We start from the raw sequence: 22,430 nt of genomic DNA on the forward strand, positions 1-22,430 counted from the left end.
ATGAAATGCCTAGTAAAGATAAATCTATAGAGACAGAAAGCAGATAACATGGTTGCCTGGAGGAGGGAGTGGGGTATAACTATAATGGGTACAAGGTTTCTTTGGGGGTGATGGAAATGTTCTCTGGTAATGACCACACGTCTCTATAATGGTACCAAATTCATTAACTTGTACATTTACAATGGGTAAATTTTATGGTATGTGATTATACCTTAATAAAGTTTTTAAAACAAAGCGGGGATGGAGTACCAAAGTCATCACAGGTAAATCGTCAGGTGGCAGTAGCTAGATTATCTGAGCAATCTTTAATTTGGGGGGAGACTCTCCTGTATATCTTAAAGAAAACTATATCTGAATCTCAATTTACATGAGTGCATATGATGATTTCATGTGTGTGTATGTTTAATCTTGGTGATTCTTTTAGACCTCAAATAGTAAGACTTTCTTTCTCTTTGATGCCATAATACTCTTTCAGACCGAGAAGAACATAGAATACTGAAAAAACCCGATTCAAAGATGACCATTTCTTTTACAGGGAGAAAAAAGTAAATTAGGAAACATTAAAAAAAAAAAGGCAAATCTGAGAGAATTTCTCAAGGATGATGTCAAGATCAACAATAATAAGTGTTACCACATTTTGCAACACTCAGAGTTTCTGGCAGGTGGCTTTCTTCATCTATTCTCACCACTGGCCAGGGCAGAGGAAGTCACCAGGCAGATAAAAAGAGATTGAGTTTCAGCGCAAGAAAGTGATTTGCTCAAGGCTCCAGAGGCAGTGAGCAAGCGGCGCTGGAAACCACCCAGGCCCAGAGCGGGGCGTCTGGCCGCACGAGATCCCCCAGCCCCCAACCACGCCTCTCCTTGCAGGTGCAGCCCCAGAAAGCCGCAGCCCCCGCATGGGCTCTTCGAGCCTATCCAGACAGTGGGTTTGTGTGACAGCACAATTCTTTGCCCTGCGAGAAGGCCTGGCCCACGCACAGACAGCTGGAAGTCACTTCGACCCCTGATGACACCGTTCAAAGCCTCCTCTGTTTGGCTTTTTGATTCCTGATTGACATTCGCTGGCGAGTGGAGATAAATGCGGGGCTGAGGACAATGTTGACCGGCTCTGACTATTCTCAGGGAAAGACTTTTCAGAATAACAAACAAAACAAAACAAAACCCCCAAAACATTGGTGTGCTTATGGGACTGAATAGAGCCCAAGAGGTCCAAGGAAGCAGGGCCGGGCCTTTCAAGGGGCTGGCAAGTCCATTGAGGAGTTAATTGTTTGGGTGTACAATGCGTTTATTCTGACCACATACAAAGAGCTTTCTCTTCCAGGTCCTTCAAAAGCAAATGTGTCAAAGGGGCCAGAGGAGGAATCTGTATTAATGGCATCTCTTGGGGTCTCTGAGACTGAGGAACATTGGAGAATGACAGAAAAAGAAACCACCACCCCCGTCCTGAGACTCGGAAGGTCTCTCAATGATCCCAAGTCCCCTTTAATTCTTGGGCTCTGCCCAAACCATGTCCATCACCGGCCACCCTCCCTCTGGTATTCATTTAGGCTGCCATTGGCCGTCTTTTACCAAGACATGGAGATACACTTCAGCCTGGTAGAAGTGCTGGAAGGTTCTTGCTTTTGAAGGGACTACATTTATGCCAGAGCCACATCCCCCTCAGCATGCGACTCAGGGACCCAGTGTGAAAGTCAAGATGACTTATGCTGGGCCTCACAGGGAGACAGTGGTGCCTGTTTGCAAAAATGTCCCTTAAGAACCTGGCCTGAATCATACCAGGAGGAGGATGGAATGTTAGTTAACCTCAACCTTTCCTGAGATGCATGTCCCATGACCAGCGAGGCTCAGAAGTATACTGTGAGCTGTCTTGATTCTGACCTTGGAGAACACAAGTTATCTGGGTACTTCGGCTCCTTTCCAGAGCAAGAGATGAATCTTTTACATTCCATCTACCCACTTGCACACTCCTTCCCCAAAAAAGCTTAAAGCTGTCTTTTTGCAAGCAGTTGCCCGCACCGTCAAGCTCCACATTTTCTTGTGTAAGAACGGAAACAAGAGGCTGGTGAAAAAGGTAGACCAGAGATGGAAGAAGGGGGCGTGGTGACAAAGCGGAGGAGAAGTAGGGGAGAGGTGGCACTGGCAGCAGCAGAGTTGGTTCAGGGCTGGGTTCACCCAGAGACGGGGCTAATTTTTTAAAAACTCTTTATTTTGAAATGATTATACAAATGATTTTGCAACAGGTAGTTGCAAACAAAGAGGCCCCATGTACCCTTCACCCAGTGTCCCCCAGTGATAGCATCCTTACAGTTAACATAATTATACGGATAACATCATAATAGTATAATATCAGAATCAGGAAACTGATATTGGTATAATCCAGGGACCTTATGCACATTCCACCAGTTTTTGCATGTCCTTATTTGTCCGTGGGTGGGTGGGTGGGTGGTGTGTCGTTCTATGCAATTCTATCCATGTGCAGATTCATGCAACCACCACCACCATCAAAATACAGAACTAGCCCATCACTACAAAGATCTCCCAAGTGCTACCCTTTTATAATCACACTTCCTCTCCTCCACCCCGTCTTTCACCCCTGGCAACCACTAATCCTTTCTCCATCTCTATAATTTTGTCATTTCTGCAATGTTATATAAATGGAATCATGCAGTATACAACCTTTGGAGGTTGGACATTTTCCACTTTGCATAATGCCCTTGAAATCCACCCAGTTGTTCTGCATGTGTCAATGGTGTGTTCCTTTTCATTACCGAGTAGTATTCCATGGTATGGACGCACCTCAGTTTGTTTCACCCATTGAAGGACATTTGGGTTGTTTCCACCCTTGGCCATTACAGATAAAGCTGCTGTGACTATCTGTGTACAGGTTTTTGTGTGGACATAAGTTTTCATTTCTCTGGAATAAATGCTCAGGAGTGCAATTGCTAGAGTATATGGTAAGCATATGTTTTGTTGTTTAGTTTTTTAAGAAACTTCCAAAGTATTTTTCAGAGTGACTGTATCATATTACATTATTACCAACAATGTATGAAAGATCCAGTTCGTCTGCAGCCTCATTAACATTTGGTATTGTCATTATTTTTATTTTAGCTCTTCTAATAGGTGTGTCGTGATATCTTATCATGGTCTTAATTTGCACTTAAAAATTTTTTTTGTTGAAGTATAGTGATTTACAATATCATGTAAGTTTCAGGTGTACAGCACAATTCAGTTTTTTATATATGTATATATGTGTGTGTATATATATATATATATATATATTCTTTCTCAGATTCTTTTCCCTTATAGATTATTACATCATATTGGGTATAGTTCCCTGTGCTATATAGTAGGCCCTTGTTGGTTAATTTGCACTTTCTTATAGCTAATGATGTTGAACACCTTTTTGTGTATTTATTTGCCCTCTGCATATGTGCTTTGGTGAGATGCCTATTCATTTATTTTGCCCATGTTTAAATTAAATTGTTTTTCAACTGTTAAGTTTTTTAGCCTTCTCTGTATCTTCTACACATGTCCTATGTCAGATAGGTGGTTTGTAAGTATTTTCTCCCAGTCTGTAGTTTTTCAATTCTCTTAACAAGATCTTTTCAAGAGCAAGTTTTTAATTTTGATTAAGTCCAATTTATCAATTTTTAAAATTTTTGGATCACGTGTTTGATGTTCTCAGACACCCAAGCTCAAGGTTCACCTAGCTGTAAGTTCTGAAGATTTTCTCCTACGTTTTCTTCTAAAAGTTTTAATAGCTTTAGATTTTACATTTAAGTCCAAGATCCACTTTGAGTTGGTTTGTGTATAAGGTGTGGGATTTAGGGAAGGTCTCGTGGAGTTGTTTTTGTTTTTGTCTGTGGAAGCCCAATTGCTACAGCACCATTTGTTGAAAGGACTATCCTTCCTCCGCTGAATTTCTTTTGCACCTTTGTCAAAAATCTGTTTGCCATGCTTGTGTAGGCCTACTTCTGGGTTCTCTTTTCTGTTCCGTTGATCTCTAGGTCAATAGGACAGTGAAAATACTCTGTATGATACTATAATGGTGGATATCACTACACATGTGTCCGTTCCCACAGAGTGTACAACACCCAGAGTGAATCCTAATATAAACTGTGAACTTGGGTTATAATGATGTGTCAATTTAGGCTGATCAGTTGTAACAAATGTACTCACTCTGGGGGGGGATGTTGATGGTGAGGGAGGCTACACGTGTGTGGCAGCAGGGGGTATATGGAAAATTTCTGTACCTTCTTCTTAAATTTAAAACTAAGTCATTAAAAAACAAAAAGAAATAAAATAAACATTGAAAAAGATGTGGAGTCACCACATTTGTTCAGATGATCAAACGGAAGCATGGACTGAAAATTCATAAAGTGTCATGAAGGGAATAAAACACTAAAGATCTCTTGGTTTAAAAAAAATCACATAGAGTGATTCCTCCCACTTTCTTTTTCTTTTTGAAAATTGTTTTAGCTCCTCTAGTTCCATTGCCTTTCCACATCAATTTTAGAATAAACAGCCCTTGAAACTCATGGCTTTCTTTCGACGGGTGCAACAGGACTGAAGAGTGACAATTCCTCGGCCTTGACCACTGGAGCTACGTGGCGCTTAGAGCTGGAGAAGTAGTTCCGATGTGGCCGTGAGACCTGTCCACCCACAGGCTGCAATCGCTGGCTCCCTCCAGCTGGCTGGGCCACAGCTGGAAGTGAACTCATTCATCCAAGGAACAGTGAGCAAATGGACATACTCTCAGTGGCCTGCCAAGCTCTGGGCTGTCTCACCTGGACTTTGGGGGCACCACAAAGGTACCAGGCATAGGAATCAAGGACTCGCCGGTGGGCCATGCTCATCCCAGGCAGCCTCGTCCAAGGGTCTTTCCTTAGAGGCTCTGGCCGTGGGAGCTGCCGACCAGGGCGTTCGCAGGCGCCACCTGCCTTCCCTCCCCTGCTTCCAAGCATCCCAGCCTCTAGAGGTCTGTGCCCCTCTGGGAGGCTTCACCTCCACCCGAAGATACCCTCTACAAGAAGAGGCTAAGAACCATTAGAACGTGAGCTCCACGGGGCGAGGGCTCTTATCGTTTCACTTGTCACTGGATCCTCAGTAACTACCAAAGCTGGCACTTAGTAAGGTCTCAATGAAAATGTGTTGAATGAAAGAATAAAAGAGCCAAGTACGAAAACACTGATGGTTACTAACAACGCCAGGGACTCATTAGAATCCATGGCTAGAAGGCTTTTCCAGATCACTAAACCCCATCTCCTCTCTAGTCCTTGGAAATCAGGATACGGCAAGGATCCACACTCTTCGTTTAGCATCCTCCATGCATAAACTTTCTTTTGGAGACCACAGAATAGGGGCTGAGATGGAGGGCGGGGGATGCGTAGACGGAGCCCTGCTGGGGCAGTAATTAAGCGTGGGTAGAGGGAGATACGGTACATGCATGAACACTCAAGCACCCTCGCACACACTCCTTCTACAACCCATCTCTTCAAAGCTGATATAGTGATAAGCCAGGCTTGGTCCAGGGCAGCTCAGACGCCAGAAAGCAGCAGTAACGTGCATGCAGAGAGGAAAAGAGCCACCTCTCATGGGCCTGGAGCTGCTTAGGCACAGTTTGTAGTAGGCACGTATCAGAGTGAATGCTTCTCCACAGGGAATTCCCATGTGAGCCGAGGCCAACCCACAGAGGTCATTAGCTGCCCAGCTCCATTCAAATCCAGCCCAGAAGCAGCCGCATAGCACAGGGAGATCAGCTCGGTGCTTTGTGACCACCCAGAGGGGTGGGATAGGGAGGGTGGGAGGGAGGAAAACGCAAGAGGGAAGAGATACGGGGATCTATGTATATGTATAGCTGATTCACTTTGTTATACAGCAGAAACCAACACAGCATTGTAAAGCAATTATATCCAATAAAGATGTCAAATATATATATATATAATATATATATTTATATATATATAATTATATATTATATATATATTATATAAATATATATATTATATATATATAATATATATATTATATATATAATATATATATATATATAAAGAAAGAAAATAAATCCAGCCCAGGCTGGTAGGTAATCGGACTTGAGCTATCTGATGGCAAGGCTGACAGATCAGTTATGGATCCAGCCTCCCCCTCCGTGCTGGGGGAAGAGAAAAAAGAGGTAGCTGGGAAGAGGTTAAATTCACGTGAACAGGGGTGCCGCTCCACGTGTAGAATGCTCTGAGATAGCCACCCTTGCACACCTCAGCCAGGCTTGAGGCAATGAAGTAAACCTCCTGCAGGTGTGCTTAACCACCATGAGGGTGGAGGCTAGAGGCTGCTTGGTCCCCTTCATCTGGGAGACCCACCATCCACCATCCCTGCCCTAAGCACCTCCCTCAGCCCTGAGTGAGAGTGCCACTAGCTCCGTCCCTTGAGTGACAAAGGTCTCCAAGTTGGCACCAACCTGTAGACCAGACGTCAGGAGAGATTCTAAAAACTGAGACCCAGAGAGGGACCTTGGAGAAATAACTGTGACTCACTCTTGACTTGGAACACAGACTACGGAGTAGCCAGTGGGGGACTAAAAGAAGTTTCAGCAAATTAAAGGTAGGCTGGATTTTGGAAGTTTCGCTTCTCTCCAAGATTGGTTTGACAAACACAGAAGCCCATGCAGAAAGTGTAAGCAGTTTGCTATTGTTTTTATTCTTCTCTCATTTTCCTTACACTGCTCACTCCCAGACCTCTAAGAAGCAGGAAAAGAGAAAATTGCAGAAAACTCCCAATAACCCTACATTTTCATCTGCCACCTGTGGAAGCATCACCCTGGGATCTATAAGGTCCTGGGCGCTCGGGAGAAAAAGTTCCCAGAGAGCTGCCCGAAATCATTGCCCAAGCGCTCTCCCGCTATTCTCCCATTTAATCATTCTTCACCCGCCCCACCGACACCCCACTGGAGGCTGAGAACTTCCCTTCCACACCTCATAAGTAATGAAGCTCGGGACCAGCCCCTGACTTTGTGTTTGGTTATCCTGGAAACCCCCCAACTCACCCACGTTTGTTAGCATCAAGACCCCTAAAAGAGGCACCTCAGGGAAATCCACAAGCCTTGGGGGGCCAGGAAAAGCTTCTCAGGGTAAAACCACCATCTCTAAACATATTTTGCTTCCCATCCACTTTCCTGCTTCAATGGAAACCCCAAATTCCTTTCTGTCTCTCAACTTCTGCAGCTTTCGACTGTTTTAGCAGCAGATCGTCAGAGCTCAAGGGGCTGCTGGGGGTCCTTTCCTCTCTTCTGATATTCCTCTGTAGCATCAATAAAACACATGTGGGTGCACGTGTGCCCTCCACCCCCCAAAACACACACATACTCCTTCCATCTCTCTCCAAGGGCGAGGATCGACGGAGAAGGGAGGAGCAGCAGGATGGGAGTGCCCCAGATCAATGGATATTTGAAACTCAAACACATGGCCCGGGACCTACCCTGCATGTGTTAATTACCACACATGTGCCCATAAAGGAGTCTGTGAAACACAAGGGGCCCAAAGAACAGAGCGAGGCAAGGACATTCCAAGGGATTAAGTAAATAGTCTGAAGTTCTGACCCTCCTCCCCTCCCGGAGCACATGCATCTGGGTAAGATAACCGGACCTCCCTCCCTCCGTCCCCCACTTCTCCCCTCAGGCCCACACCTGTGGACCCAGGATCAGGAGCGACCCAGACCTCCTTGCGAGCCAGACGGCTGTGACCTGCTACCGCCTGGCCTCTCTCCCTCTCCCCTGCCTCCCGCTATCTCCCTGGGCCTCTTCCCCCAGCCTCCTCCCGCTCTGCCTTTCTCCTTTTTCTCCTCCTCTCCTTTGGAGGACTGATTCCTGGCTGGCAACCAGACCCTCCATCGCACAATACGCCTTTTCATTCCTCCCCGGTGGAGAGAACTGATCCCTCCAAGCCCCATCCGTGGAGCATGTTCAAAAAGGCAAGAGGGTGGGGAAAGAGGGAGCTGGGTCCGTTCCTCCCCCGCCCACCAACCCCCCAACACACACACCCAGACCCCCGGCCTCGCCCCCTTTCTGGCCATCCTCCGGGCCTAGCATCCTTCTGGGCAGGTCTTGGGCTGCAAGCTCCGGCTCCAGGGAGATGCCTTCTAGGAGACCCCACATGTGGGCATGAGCTCAGACAACGGCCCTTTGTGTCCTCCCACCTGCTGCCCTCCGGAGCACATTCCATTCTTAAGCGGCAGCTGAAAAAGGGACCTCGGCGGGGCCGACACAAGATATTATAAATGCCCTCTCGCACCCTGTTCCCATTCAAACCCCAGCTTCCTGGACAGGTGTGGCTTCAGGTGGCCCTTCCTACAGGTGGCCCGAACCTGCTTTTCACTGCACTGCCCATGGCAGACAAACAGAAGAGATTCAACACCTCTGTGGACCCTCTGAAGTAGAAGGAAAGAGAGGCCACTGGGCGGAAGTCAAGTGTCCAGGGGCGAGTCAGCCCTAGCATCTCCCCCACCCCTCTGCCAGCCCTTTGCACCAAAAAGGAAGCCTCCACACAACCATCTAGGAGGGAGGAACCCACCGGGGTAAGGGAGCAAAGAGCTAGAAACTGCTGGAAACTTATCCCCCTGACACGAGGCTTCAGACTCTACCCCCCTGTTCCCTACATCATCCTTGGAGGTATTGGATTCCCCCGCCTTCTTCCAACTGGATCAGCAAGAGCCCGCCGTGACCACAGGTCTGGTTCTTACTGTTATCCGCAGGGTACAAAGCCACAACCAACTGGAAAGGACAAGCGGGGAAGTACTTCTCTGTGCAGTTGAAGAACCAAAACCCTCTGGTTGGCCCTTCTTGCTGCAGGTGCCTCATTCAGCATCGTGCACTCAGTTCCCTTTGGTGGGGAAAGTCTGGGTGGTCCGTTTTGCACGATTGCTCTTTTTTTTCCCTACCACCAGGACCTCATGCCCAGGAATAAAGGCTATGCTCCTGAAGACTTCAGTTGCAACAAGCAAAACTGAAGGCAGCTCCCTTTTCCAACCCCAATACATTACAGGCAGACACGCCACTCACAGTGTTGATGATTTCAGATCTTTGCAGAAAGAAACGTTCATCCCCTCTCCTCCTTTCCCTCCTAGGAGGGAACTACCAACACTTGAGGCTGTCTCCCCCTGTGCTTGGAAGGACCTGGAAAGGTGCTTGCTCCCTTCTTTCACCCACTTACTCGTTCCTGCTCACTGGAAGGGGAGCAGCCCGTAGGGTCGCTTGGTCCGTGGTTTCTAGTGGGTGGTGGTATCACCAAGCTCCACTTCCATGTCTTCTTGGAGGGACAGCATGCAGCGACAGCATGTTCTCCAGACTCTCGGCTCCTGCGTTCAGGCAGTGGGACTCTGCCTCCTGTTCTGGTCCCCAAGGAATATGCACTTGGGGCAAGGTCCAAGGCTTGGCCTTGGTCTCCCTGTGACCGCGGTGGAGGATAAGCCTGTACATCCCACACTGATCCTTGCGTGCCCAACTCTCCACATGGGTTCTTACGAGCCTGAAGTGCCCAAGGCCCAGGTTCAGGTGGGAGGGCTCAAACTCAGTCGACACCTCCGGTCTGAGTTTCACCCGAGGACACAAAATGGGGCTTCTGAAGTGCTTGCATGGACACTAAAACTGATACCTGTTTTCCATGCAACTACCAGTGTGTATGCTGTCCTGGAAGTAAGAAGCGGTGAAGCCTAGTGTCAGCACACTGGAAAGTATGGTCAGCACATCCCAAGGACCTATTCCTCATGTCGGCTGGTCCACTGAACAGCGCTCAGACAAATGCCCTAGTCAGGCCAGCTGCACAATTTGCAGGGCCCAGCGCCAAGTGAGAATGCAAAGCCTTTTGCTCAAAAAGCAGGGGAAAAGGTGCCACAAAAGACACTAAAATATCAAGCCTTAGCCTCTCTTCCACAGTCTCTCTCCTGACTTGTCATGATGTTTCTTAATTTGCTATTTAGCGTTGTTCTAGGTAATGAAAAATGAAAATTCTAAGCGTACTATGGAAGCCCTGTAGCCTGCATCACAAGAGCCCTCTGCCAATGAGGCTGCAGCAGGTAGGCATAGTACACGTGTCTCTTCTGCTCACACACACACTTCTTTGTCCCACTGGACTATACTTACAAAACCCAAGTTCAAAGGGAAATAATTAAGAATTTCAAGATAACAGCTGCATAAGTCACCTGCCCATGAAGCATCTAGTCTTAGTGAAAAGAATCTGGATGTGCTGGGACAATTATCAAGGAAAATCAAGGAGGAGAAAATGTTCAGATGGGTTTCCAAAATAAAAGAGTCAGGGCAGACTTGGGCATCCCTGCCTTCGTTGTGCTTTTCTGTTTAATGCTGGCTACACTGGTAGCTTATTGACTGAACTTCCCAGGAACCAAGAGTCTCAGGGTCCCTGCCAGCTCTGTGCACTGCACTTGCTCACCTCTCTCAGAAATTCTGGGAGCTTGGTCCCCACCGCCGTACGAGCCTTACTTACCTCTGGGCTTCTGGGAGGAAACACAGAATAAGAATGGGAATTTTCTGCAGGGCACTTTTAGCTTTCACCCCAGGCTCCTTCCATCTTGTCTAAGAATGCCTGCTTGGACTGGCTTTAGAAGCAAACATTCAGATAAAGCGTGAAACTCCACTCACCTTTCCTTCCTGAGTTACCCTGGCTCACGGGCTTATCGGTGACTGAACCTTGGGTGAGAGGGGAAACAAAAACACAGACATTCAGAATGCGTCGCGATTGGTTTCTTTCAAAGAGTTGGTAAAGCCTGATGTTATGAGCATGTGGTTATGTATATATATATATATTGTGTACACATCTAGGAACATTATATACAAAGTGAGTACATACACACATGCGACTGGCGTTTGTTTAACATCAATGTCACCGATATCACAGCACTGTTGAGATGAACAATTATTTCCAGGCTCCCTGGCAATAGTCTTGACCAGATTTTTACAAAATTCCACAACCACATAACTCCTTTGTTGAACATTCCACGGACTGCCCCTCACCTCCACTTCCCACCAACTCCATGTTCTGAGCCCTATCCAGCCAGGGGGGCCAACTGCAAAGAAAACCCCTCTCGCTGCAAATGCAATGACTGACATCCCTTGCTGGTTAGGGCAGGAAATCGGCGATTTTCCATCTGCATTAAGTAGAAAATTGTTGGCCCAATTGTAATGAATGGGCCAAAATAGTCTGAGGCATGGAAGCAATTTTCTAGATGCAGCGTGTTCCTCAAGGAGGGGGCAGTCTGGGGGGTTGGCCAAACGCTTTGCCCTGCACGTGCTCGGATGCCCTGTGCCGCCATCCGACGGTCCTGACCCTGTTGCACCTGCCCTTCCCATGACACCCAACCCCGCACATGCAGGGCACAGCCAGCCGAGGCACACCAGGGCATCTGTGGAAGTCCCCGCGACAAAAGAGGAGAAGCACATCGCAATCCGCATCCAACCCCTTCTCCGTATACTAGCTTTGTGCGAATTCAATTATATTTCCCTGCATGACTTGTTTCTAGCACATTTGTTTGCTTTAAATGAAACTCTCCAGGTCATTTGCAAGGAGGCCTCTGTTCCTCCCCCTCCCCACACCAAGCTCAATTAAGGTTTCCAGTTTCCATGTAAACCACAAATAAAGTAAACTTTCCTTTTTGGCCTGCACATTTTGGTTTCCTAATGTAGATACTTACTGCCCTTTCCACTCACTTTTCCCCTTATATAGCAGGGCTGGTTGAAAAATGAATAAATTTGGGGAAAAAAGGAAAACGTTAGGACAGCAGGACTGCCTTTGGAATTTCCCAGAGGTTTTAGAATAATGTTTTATACTTTGCTTGCACTTAAAAATTAAAAATAAGTAAATAAATAAAATCTCATATACACAGATTACAGAGAAATAGGAAGCAGCTGGTGGATGGGATAGGCTTTTTTTTGTTAACGTGGGCTGAGCTGCATAGTGAATTAAGGGAGTGTCTTGAAGTCCCTTCCCATCTGAATGGAAGTGGGAAGTGGGAAGCTTGCCTAAATCCGTAATGCACAATCCCACAAAACTAAGAACAAAATTTCTCTATGCCTATAAAGTTGGAAATAAAAAGGACTTAATTTTTCCTATGGACTCACCCAGAGGGTTGTTATAAAGCCGTGGTTCCCTAACTTGTCTCAGCATGAGAACCACCTGAGAAGCTTCCTAAACACGTGGACTCCAAGTCTCCATGACCACTGGATCCGAACACGGAAGGAGAAGCCTCCACACCTGGGTTCTTTTTGAATTCCCTAGGCACTGCTGATGACAGCCAGATTTGAGGGCCGCGGTTATGAATGTTTTCCATCACCATACGTTACATTGTTCAGGGGTTGCAAACATATGGCAACGTGGACCACCACTCTCCTCTCCTGCACCCGTGAAAGACATCCCTAATTGGTTGTCACAGCCTTTGATGTTGAACTCCAACACAGTCTTGAAATTTATCTCAATAAAGTGTGCACCCAGGGCCACTACCAACCAAGAGCATACAAGGTACAAACTTATATGCCATGCTCTCTAGAGGTTATGGCCAATGCTTGAGAAAAGAGCATTGAACCAGAAACTTAAACTCAAAATAAATACATACACACAGACATACACTGACCCTATCACCCAGCTGACAACAGAGCAAGCATGTTTGGGTAGACTCCTCCCTGACCTGGAAGAGGGCTCATAACCACCACCAATCTTTCAAAAGTGCACCCACAAGATTCAGGAGACCATCCAAGGGGTCCCTCTCCCACCCTTTTCTTTCTTCCCACCCTTCCCTACGGTACCTGAACATACAGGAGTTTTATTCTGCACAGAAGAGCCACTGATGGGCTTCCCATCTGGGGTGACACACCAGCAGTACCCCGTGTAAGTATGGCACTGCACCTGTTTGGGGAAGTGGGAAGGGGAAAAGAACCGTAAGTCTTGGGTCACAGTATCCACAATCACCTCCCACCTCCTTCAAAGCATCCCCAGCATAACGGAGAACTCCTTCTACCTCTCACCCAGCATCCCTCCCCCGAGTGTCCCTAGAAGGCTGGCCAGACAACGTTGATTACATTTTCTGTGTGACCCCCAGGAGCAACCATAGCAATTTACTGTTTCCTTACGACATTTAATGCTTAATCTCTTATACCGTACTCGGATACGTCCGCTGTGTATTCCATCCATTTGTAAAAAATTGATTGGTGAACTAATTTGGCAAGTACAAGTTGGAATGTCACCACTGTAGGTTGATATGACCCTTCTTTAAGAAGCAGAGGCAAGGGAAAAGCTTTCTTCTTTTTCCAGCTTTTCCCAGCATCCGTTCCTATAGTCAGCCTGCCTATTGATCACATGGCTTTCTTGAGAAAAGGGCACATGTGATGGGGTTAAGGTGAAAACAAGGCCACTTGTGCCTGCAGATTCTAGTTCTAGATGCCCTGCTGCACCACTGTGTGATCTTCCTCAAGTCTCCGTGATCAGGTCCACGCTGTCTGGGAACAGTAAATAAGAATGAAGCTTGTGGCTTCATTCGGAGTAACTCTCCTTTCTCTCTCAATAGCTGTCATTCTGTCCATGGACTCCACCCCGCCCCACCATCCTTTTCCCACCCACTTTCTACACAAATCAGGGCATCATCCCCTGCGTAAAACCCCTCGATGACTGGTCATTGTACTCAGGATGGAGATGATGCCGATTTGCACTAGCTTGAGGGCCCCCATGATCTGCCCCCTGCCTATCCCCACAGCCTCATTCTACTCCCAGGTCTCCACACCCACCATTCCAGCCACAAGCTGGAATGAGCCTCTGAGGCTCACAAACACATCCTAGTGTCTCATGATTCTGAACTTTTGTTTGCTCCAACTGGTCAATCTGCCCAGAATACCATTCCCCAACCCATCCCAGCACACTCCCAAACCCTCTGTCTTCCCACCCCATTCATGATGCACCTTCTCCTTAAGGTGCCCCCAGCCTCCCCACCTCCTCTCCCTCCTTCCTCCGGCCCTCCACACACCCTGGTTCCCCAAATTCAGAGCCCTTATTACAATGAGCTTAACTGCTGATCTGTCTAGTCTATCTCCCCCATTAGACTGTGACCTCCCTAAGGCAAGGGACTGAATACCGGCTATTTCTATATTCCAAGCATCTAGCGCAATGCCTGACGTTTATTGTAGGCATTTGATGAGTTGAATAAATGCATGAATTACCATATTTCCTAAATTCTTGGTCTCCATCCATTCTAAAAATATAAGAACAATTTAAACAGCCCTGCCACATTGAATGTAGACCTCAATTACAAGATGTGTGCCAATTGTGCAGGCATTAAATTGTGCGGAAAAGGTGCCTCTTGGGATCAAGGACACATTAGAATTGAGGATAGACAATAACAGCATACAAACCAAGTGGTGAGGGATACAAGGGGTACAGGGGTAAAGGAGAGATTTGACAGCCTGGGTAAAATGCAGACGTTATCAGCAAGACAGAAACGCTACAGAAAAGGCTTCTGCTCTCGTGTGGGTACCAAACATCGCAGCTTTCCCCAAAACTAGTTGCTTCATTGAGACCTACCCATAGAAATCAGGATAAGAACAAGATGTAGGGCATCTTGTTCCTACCAGTAAAAACTGAGTGTTTTTATTTACCTCTCCTGTCCATGCAGGGAAACTGTAGTCAATGCCTTTACCCCAGGACCATGTTTCACTCCTGCTTCCTCTCGTGGAGACAATCCCTAACCCCGTGGCCATGGTTCCTACCCCAGATTCTCACCCAAGGTCAATGTCCTAAGGCAGGTTAGTGCTACCTTCTGAGGAAGCCTAAGGGTGGAGTGGAAAGAAACCCAGACAGACCTGGGTTTGAATCCTGATCCAGCCAGTTACGAGCTGGCATGTTACTTGGCTCTCTGAGCCCCATCTATAAAATGGGGATAACAGCGCCAAGCCTGAAGGGCTCTGACAATGAAAACAGTGTGAGTCCAGTGCCTGGCACGGGCCGGTGGCCGGATGCAGGATGGCTGCGGCAATGATTGCTCTCGGCTGTGTCAGAAACACCCGGCAAGCCGGCCTCCTAGCGGGCCAGAGCTCCCCTGGGAACCCCCAGAGGTTCAGGTGGGAAGTACTGCTGGAAACTTGGAGTTCGCCCCTTCAGATTCTGTCCAGCCCACAGGGGATGGCTCTGAGGGAGGACTCCTTGCCAGTGGCAGCATTTTAATGGGGCCTGGCTTGCTGCTTCTTCCTCCTTGGCCAATAATCACCTCTGGGGAAGCCTGTCTCTGGGGCCAGGTGGCCACGCCGACTCACCCCCGGGCCCCTTGGCTCCCACGGCCAAGGCCAGCCTCCCTTTCCGTGAGGATGGTACCCCACCCAAGTCCAGCTCCGAGGCTGCACGGAGCGCCCCTCCTCCTGGGCCTGCAGAGTCCCAGCCGAGGCTGCTGGGGACAGAAGCACATGCCTGCAGAAGAGACTGAGACCAAAGCTTTGTTTTGGCGGATTTAATCTGACCTCGCAGCTCAGAAGGTCCCAAGGGCCACATGCTCACTGAGAGCGCCCACTGCATCCGTATGGGCTCGGGGCCACTGCCTCCCAGCCCCCAGCCAGGCCCACAGGCCCAAACACGGGCCCTTTCTCCCCAGGGCCCTCGGCATTTTCCTCAGGCCAGGCTGCAAGGAACAGACTCCAGATGACAAAATCCTCAGGCTGAAAGCTGCTTCCAAGTCCTTCAGCATTTTATAACCGGAATTGAATGAGGAATTGTTGCCATGTTCCTCTGAGGCTTGGAATCCACCGTTATGGGCACACCTGCCCCAGGTGTGCTGCAGGAGAAGGAACAACAGTGAACAAAAGAAGACCCAGAGGAGGTAGGCAGGGTCTCTGCCTGCAGGAAGTGCTGGGAGTGCCCAGCAAGGTCACTTCCCTTTGCTGAAGGAGCGCTGAGTGAATGGACCCATGGTCCTCAATTGAGAGGTTGTTTGTAAGTTGTCTTGGGGAGTTTCCAAGATGTCTTCTTGAAGAAAAGGAAGTTACAAGGAGACGGAAAGCAATGGTCACGGAGTCAGACTGCAGCCCACCTTCCTTAACTGACCAGCTCTGCCACTTCATTTTAACTGAACCACTGAACTTTCCAGCCCTCTGCAGCTTTGGAAAGGTTCGCAGTCAAACCGAGCTTCAGCCTGTCCATGACTATTTAAAAAGGGGGAGATAATAATACCTCCCTCACTCAGTTGCTGGGAGGATTAAACTACATAATGTAAATAAAGCACTCAGTTCACATGGTAAGTGCCCAGTTAAACTTAGCTATTTATTTTTATTATAATTATGTTATTTTTTAGCCAACTCCCTGTACACTCAAAAAAAGCACAGATTCTCTGGTAGAAACTAAAGAACATTCTATTCTGACCAGCCCCAAGGGAAGGGGTGATCTGAAATCAGCAAAAAGTGTGAACAAGTTTGAGTAAAGGAAGGGGAAGCTTGTTTTCATATAGAAATAGTTCTGTTACTGTCAGATGAGAGAAGTCAGGTTTCTTGCAGAAAAGCAATCAGGATGTAAATTCTATGGAATCGATGGTTTATATATACGTGATCAAGAGGTAAATCCTACCTAGTTTCACCTTCTCCCTTGCAAATGTATTTATTCTTTTAAATTAGTAAGTAATCCCCTTTGCTCTATCTCTGTCCTGCAGCCCACACACCAGCCTCAAATTAATCAACTCTCAGACTTAATCTATGGGCCAAGAGGAGCTGACAAGGCAACTGACTATTTCTAGTGTCTAGCATCTAGTGCAGTGTTCAAATCTCAGGGGTGTTCTAGCCACAAAGGTACAGATACAAACCATGGCATTTGTGCCTACCCCACTCTGGAATATTCTGGGAAGGCTAAAAGGTAAATTGATGGGTCTTCCTTAAGAGACAAAAAGTGTTTTTACATCAACCTAAGTGAGGTTACTCTCTGGTTGTACTGTAACTACGCTGTGCATATATATCTGGTACTCCTAAAGGTGCTTTAAAAACAGTGTGTTCTTAGGTAGGTAAATTTCATCTCTGACTCATATACTTAAATATTTTGGGCAAGAAGCCCTTTGCAAAAACAGCCCAGCGGTGTACTTCAGGTCAACCTTTCTGTCCAAATTAAGGCAAATCTGAAATTATTTTAAGCCTGTTACATTAGGTCAACTTGTAGACACCTGGAAGAACGTGGGAGGCTAGCACTCCCAGTGAGTGCAGTTGAGTGACTGATGAGCAGAGGAGAACAGAGCAAACATCAGCTCACAGGGCAAAGCCAATGGGGCTTTGGAGGAAAAAGGGAGACAATGGACCATGTACAGAGACAAGGATCACTCAGGTGCCACGCCCCAAATGGAAAACAACACCTTCTACATTTACAATGACTTTCCAATCACCACCATGACAGACACATTATCTCTTTTGGGTCTCAAGGTCACCCAGTGTGCAAATCTTTCCTAGGAGAGGTACAGGGAGCAGAGGTTACTTGTTCAAATGTTACAGCTAGTTCATAACAGCACAGGAATTCAGATACCGATCTCCAAGCTCTCATAACATTTCCGAATTGACAGAGCTGGAAAAAGCCTTAGGGATCACCAGTCTCATCCAAACGCTTTACAAATGAGGAAACTGAGACCCAGAGACAAGAGAGGTAGCATCATGGCCAGAACCTAGTCCTGGCAGACAGAAGTACCCCCCAGACCTGGAAGGGAGATGAAGAAAGGCCTGGGTCCCAGTGCTGGTGTCTGAGGGAACTGTCTTTGTGCCCTGTAATTCTCTGGCAGATGGAACTCTCTTGGGGGAGAGGAAGAGGAGGTAAGATAAATATTCAAATCAAGAGTCTTTTGCTCCAGTTTGAGTGAGAGGCCATATCTGGAGTAGTTCGGACAATAGCATGGGGGCCTCTGCTGTGCCCCCCGGCCAGCCTGCTTTCTTCTGGCTGTTCTTGGGGGGCATCTCAGACAGGGGTCGGATCTTGCATCCTAAAGTAGCTTCTTTGTTGTTGGACTTTTGCTGGTTTTCCTACCAGCTTCCCTAGGAGAATGGTCTTCCTTGCGTGTGCCCACTTCCTTCCCTTCTCCTGGAATGTGAAGCTGCTCTTCCTCCACCTTTACGTCTGTCACTTTGATACAGCGATGAATACAGTTGGTGTCCTATTGGGTGTGACTAGGAATTATTGGAGATGAAAGGGTTCTCTACCGAAATAATTTTGGAATATTGGGTCAAATAAAATTAAAAGATTTCTTGACTGCAGAACTTCTCAGAGCCTTAAATCAGTTCATGATTCAGCTCTGAGAGGAAGATATCATTTGCAGCAATCCATAACTCAATTAACTGTGGGACCCTCCCTTAACTTTGTGTGGGTGAAACCGAATCCCCCTAACACTGAGTTTATTATTTTTAACCTCTCTATCTAAAGCGTTATTCCCTTTCTTGTCCCACCCTTGTTCCCCTCAGGATTGAGGAGTATCAAAGAAAAGGGGGAAACCAAGCAGGACCCTGCGGGGCCCTTCCAGGTACCAAAGCCCCATTTCTTATTTGTAGAAAACTACACTAAACTAAAGGCTTTAGTCTCCTAGGCCTTCCCTGAGTTCCAAAGAGCAGACTCAAGCAGTTACTAATTAGGGAAGTGAGAGAGTACAGAAATAAGGGAAAAGCAGTCAGGCAAGAAAAGTAATGATAGCTTAAACAATACTTCAGTGATAGTAAAACAGAGTCCTAGTTCCTCCTCAAGGGATATACATAACAATCTGACACAAGTCTTTGAGTTGTTCTGCAGAGGATGGTGACTACAAGCTGAGTAGAAGCATGTGGACCCCAGACTGGTTGGAACCAGAAAGTTGCTGATTAAGATCCTGAAACATCACCCTGTTACCTCACCACCAACCAATGAGAAGAAAGTCCATGAGCTGCAAGCCTCACCCCAAATGTTGCCTTTAAAAACCCTTCCTTGAAAGCTGTCAGGGAGTTCAGGTCTTTTGAGCGTGAGCTGCCCATTCTCTTTGCTTGGCACCCTGCAATAAATGCTCTACTTTCCTTCACCATAACCTGGTATCAGTGGATTGGCTTTGCTGCACATGGGTGAGGGCAAATGGACCCAAGTTTGGTTTGGTAACACAGGGAGCATTCCATGGTAGTACTAGTGTTTTCTGAAACATGATTTTTTTCAAAAAAAAAAGAAAGAAAAAGAAAACAAAAAGCAGTATAATGAAGTGCAGGGCCTTGCTATATTTCTCTGCTTTTCCCAGTCATACTTTCTCACTATCCAGGTATCAGGCTTTCATTTAGTTTACTCTTTTTTGAAACAATTTTCCTCTGGCAAATCCCCACCTCCTTTTCTGTAATGCTTTCTCATGCCCTATCTATTAAGAAATCCATCCTGAATTGCCTTAGACCTTCATTGACAACTGGGATCCCCTCCAAGGCACCTCTACCCTGCGGCTACATCACCCCATTCCCACCCCTTTTCTTTGCACTTCTTTTGTAAAATAGAAAAATGTGAACCATATGCAAAGGGACAGGCTTGATTCAGCATTCTTCTAGCAACTACCAAACTTGTAATGAAATGACTACTATCATGTACCGGAACATCTCCTAGTGGGAAAAAGTTAAACTAAAAGCAGAAGGCATGTGGCTATTTCTCTAACTCTCCTTGGCAGTGGGAGTATGAGACCTTTTTTTTTTTTTCTTTATAATCTTCCAGTTGCTCCAAATCAGTTAGTAGGTTTTTTGGATTAAGCTAATGCACAGTGATAGTTAAGCATCTTGCGGTAGATGCACCCAATAACTTTGTTTCAGGGCAGTATTTTTAGCAGGCACATTTTCCTTTTGTCTGCATACTCTATAGGACCTCTAAGAAATTGTTTTTCCATGGGTGCCATGTACCCTGGCTGGATGACTGAGTCCCTGGGCCATCTGAGGTTGCCACTCATCCCCCTAGAACCTCTCTCTCCATCAGAAGCTGCAGGAGAACATTGTTTATTGCATTCACAGTAAGATTTACCTGGAGGGCTTATGAAAACAGATTCCTGGGCCCCACCCACAGAATTTCTGGATTCATTAGTTCTGGGGTCATCTGGGTGACATGCATTTCTAAGAAGTCCCCAAGGGATGCTGCTGCTGGTTCGGGGACCACACTCCAAGAACCAGTGTTTTAAAAGACACTTCGTCACTCTATCCTTTCTGGCATTTATCATGAACTACTCAAGAAACAAATACTTTTCTAGGTGGGAATTTGGGAGCAAGGGGCCTTGGGACAATACTTCTCTCCAAAGTTTTTCTGTTCCCGTTGTTCTGATGACATGTGGTCTTTTAATTCATGGGTCTAGTGATTCGTGGCATTAAATCTTCTGGGTGATTTCACACATGGAAGAAAGTTTGATTGCAGTGAGACGAGTAGGGGAGACAGGAGGGATGGTGTAATCCTTTTGGTCTGGCTAGCATGAGCTGTTTCTCCCTCTGTTTAGAAGAGGTTATCCCACAAACTTCCCCCTCATCTTTAGTCAGGTCTGGCTGAGAAGCAACAGGATGCAGAAGAAAAAAAACATGGCTTTGGAGTCAAAATTAGCTGGGTTTAAATACCATCTCTGTGTAACTTTGGCAAAGTCACTTAACCTCTCTGAGCCTATTTATGAAATAAGGCTAATGGTGCCTACCTTGAAGGTTACTGAGAAGACAAAATGAGACAAGATATACAAAGCATCTAAAATAGTGTCATGTGTAGAGTATGTACTCAGCACAAGCAGATTTCATCCCTTTCCCCTTCCGTTTTACAGAGAGGATGTAGGTTGTAACTTAAAAGCACTGCTATTCTTGCTGGCTGTAGACACTGTCTCCTGCTCTATGCCAAGTCTAGGGAGGACTGTCTGCTGGGGAATGAGGGATTTTCCTTTTAGAGTATTTGCCTCGTCCTCCAGATTTTAATGGAGAAGATGCAAGGAAGGAAGATAATCCCTCAATTTCAAATCTTCCTAAATGTGGGAGTCCTTGTTGACTATGTTTTTTATGAGTCGATGGTGTAATGTGGTTGCCAACGTGATATTAGTCAAGCAGTAGTGTGTTTAGAACAAGAGATAATCCCATTCTTCCCCAAGCTATTTATGACCACATCTGAAATACTGTGTCCAGTTTGGGGAAGGACACTCTATAAGGGGCACCTTAGCAAACTGAACTAAGAGGAAAGAGGCCAGGAGGAAAGAGAGACATAAAACCCTGTGATATGGGAATGAGCGATAGAACTAAAGATCTTTGCCAGGGTGAAAAGAAATATTTGTTGGCTATAAGACAGGATTTCACAAGGACATAATGGTGCCTGTCTTCAGATCTTTCTGTGGAAGTGTGATTTCTATGGAATCTGTAAGTTCCTTAGCTAGAATGGGGGTCAGCTGTTGGAAATTACAACTTTCAAGTCAATGTACGGAAGGAATTTCCAACTAAATTGTCCCAAAATGCATTATGTTGTCATTGGTGGTAATAAGTTTCCTGTCTTTGGTGGCAATCAAGCAGAAGATAGATGACTGCTTGGTGAGAGATTGTCCCTGGATGTGGTGGGTCAGGGAGAGGAAGGAGATGAACCAGATACATCTGAGGTCCCCTGTGACCCAAAAGTTCTGTGATTTTACGACTGTGCCCTAAGTTGAACTTTCGCTGGTTAAGAGTAAGGTGGAAATTTATGAACTGGTACCTAATTGTCAGTGTTAGGACCATTTTTCCAAATACATGCTGAAAAACATTTTTTGTATTTTCCAAAAAGTGCGAACAGAGACACAAAAAACTTTACTTTCTTGACTTCTGCCCTCCGATTTGGTGCCTAAAATGGCCCAGGTTTTGTAAACAGCAAATATGACACCTCTTGTTCATTCACTTCTATTTCCATTTCAGGGGGAAGATATCAAATACGTTTTTACTTTTTAAAAATATCCAATGGGGGTACCCTCAAGATGGCGGAGGAGTAAGATGTGAAGATCACCTTCCTCCTCACAAATACATCAGAAATACATCTACACGTGGAACAACTCCTACAGAACACCTACTGAACGCTGGCAGAAGACCTCAGACTTCCCAAAAGGCAAGAAACTCCCCCACGTACCTGTGTAGGGCAAAAGAAAAAAGAATAAACAGAGACAGAAGAATAGGGACGGGACCTGCACCTCTGGGAGGGAGCTGTGAAGGAGGAAAGGTTTCCACACACTAGGAAGCCCCTTCGCCGGTGGAGACTGCAGGTGGCAAAGGCGGGGAGCCTCGGAGCCGCGGAGGAGAGCACAGCAACAGGGGTGCGGAGGGCAAAGCGGAGAGATTCACGCACAGAGGATCGGTGCCGACCAGCACTCACCAGCCCGAGAAGCTTGTCTGCTCACCCGCCGGGACAGGTCGGGGCTGGGAGCTGAGGCTCGGGCTTCGGTCGGATCCCAGGGAGAGGACTGAGGTTGGC

The 22,430-nt window shown here is 46.6% G+C and overlaps 1 protein-coding gene across 3 annotated transcripts in view; it reads right to left on the bottom strand.

The window, feature by feature from the left end:
* Nucleotides 1-22,430, bottom strand: part of SMOC1 (SPARC related modular calcium binding 1) — a 156,547-nt gene that overhangs the window by 42,773 nt on the left and 91,344 nt on the right. For all 3 annotated transcript variants that reach the window (XM_060140291.1, XM_060140281.1, XM_060140272.1), the window contains exons 4-5: nucleotides 12,809-12,908; nucleotides 10,652-10,699 (exon numbers count right to left, since the gene is read on the bottom strand). In XM_060140291.1, coding sequence (XP_059996274.1) covers nucleotides 10,652-10,699; nucleotides 12,809-12,908 — 148 coding nt within the window. The remainder of the gene's footprint in view (nucleotides 1-10,651; nucleotides 10,700-12,808; nucleotides 12,909-22,430) is intronic.

The sequence above is a fragment of the Lagenorhynchus albirostris genome, chromosome 1 (genome assembly GCF_949774975.1).
Source record: "Lagenorhynchus albirostris chromosome 1, mLagAlb1.1, whole genome shotgun sequence".
NCBI classification, from domain to species: Eukaryota; Metazoa; Chordata; class Mammalia; order Artiodactyla; family Delphinidae; genus Lagenorhynchus; species Lagenorhynchus albirostris.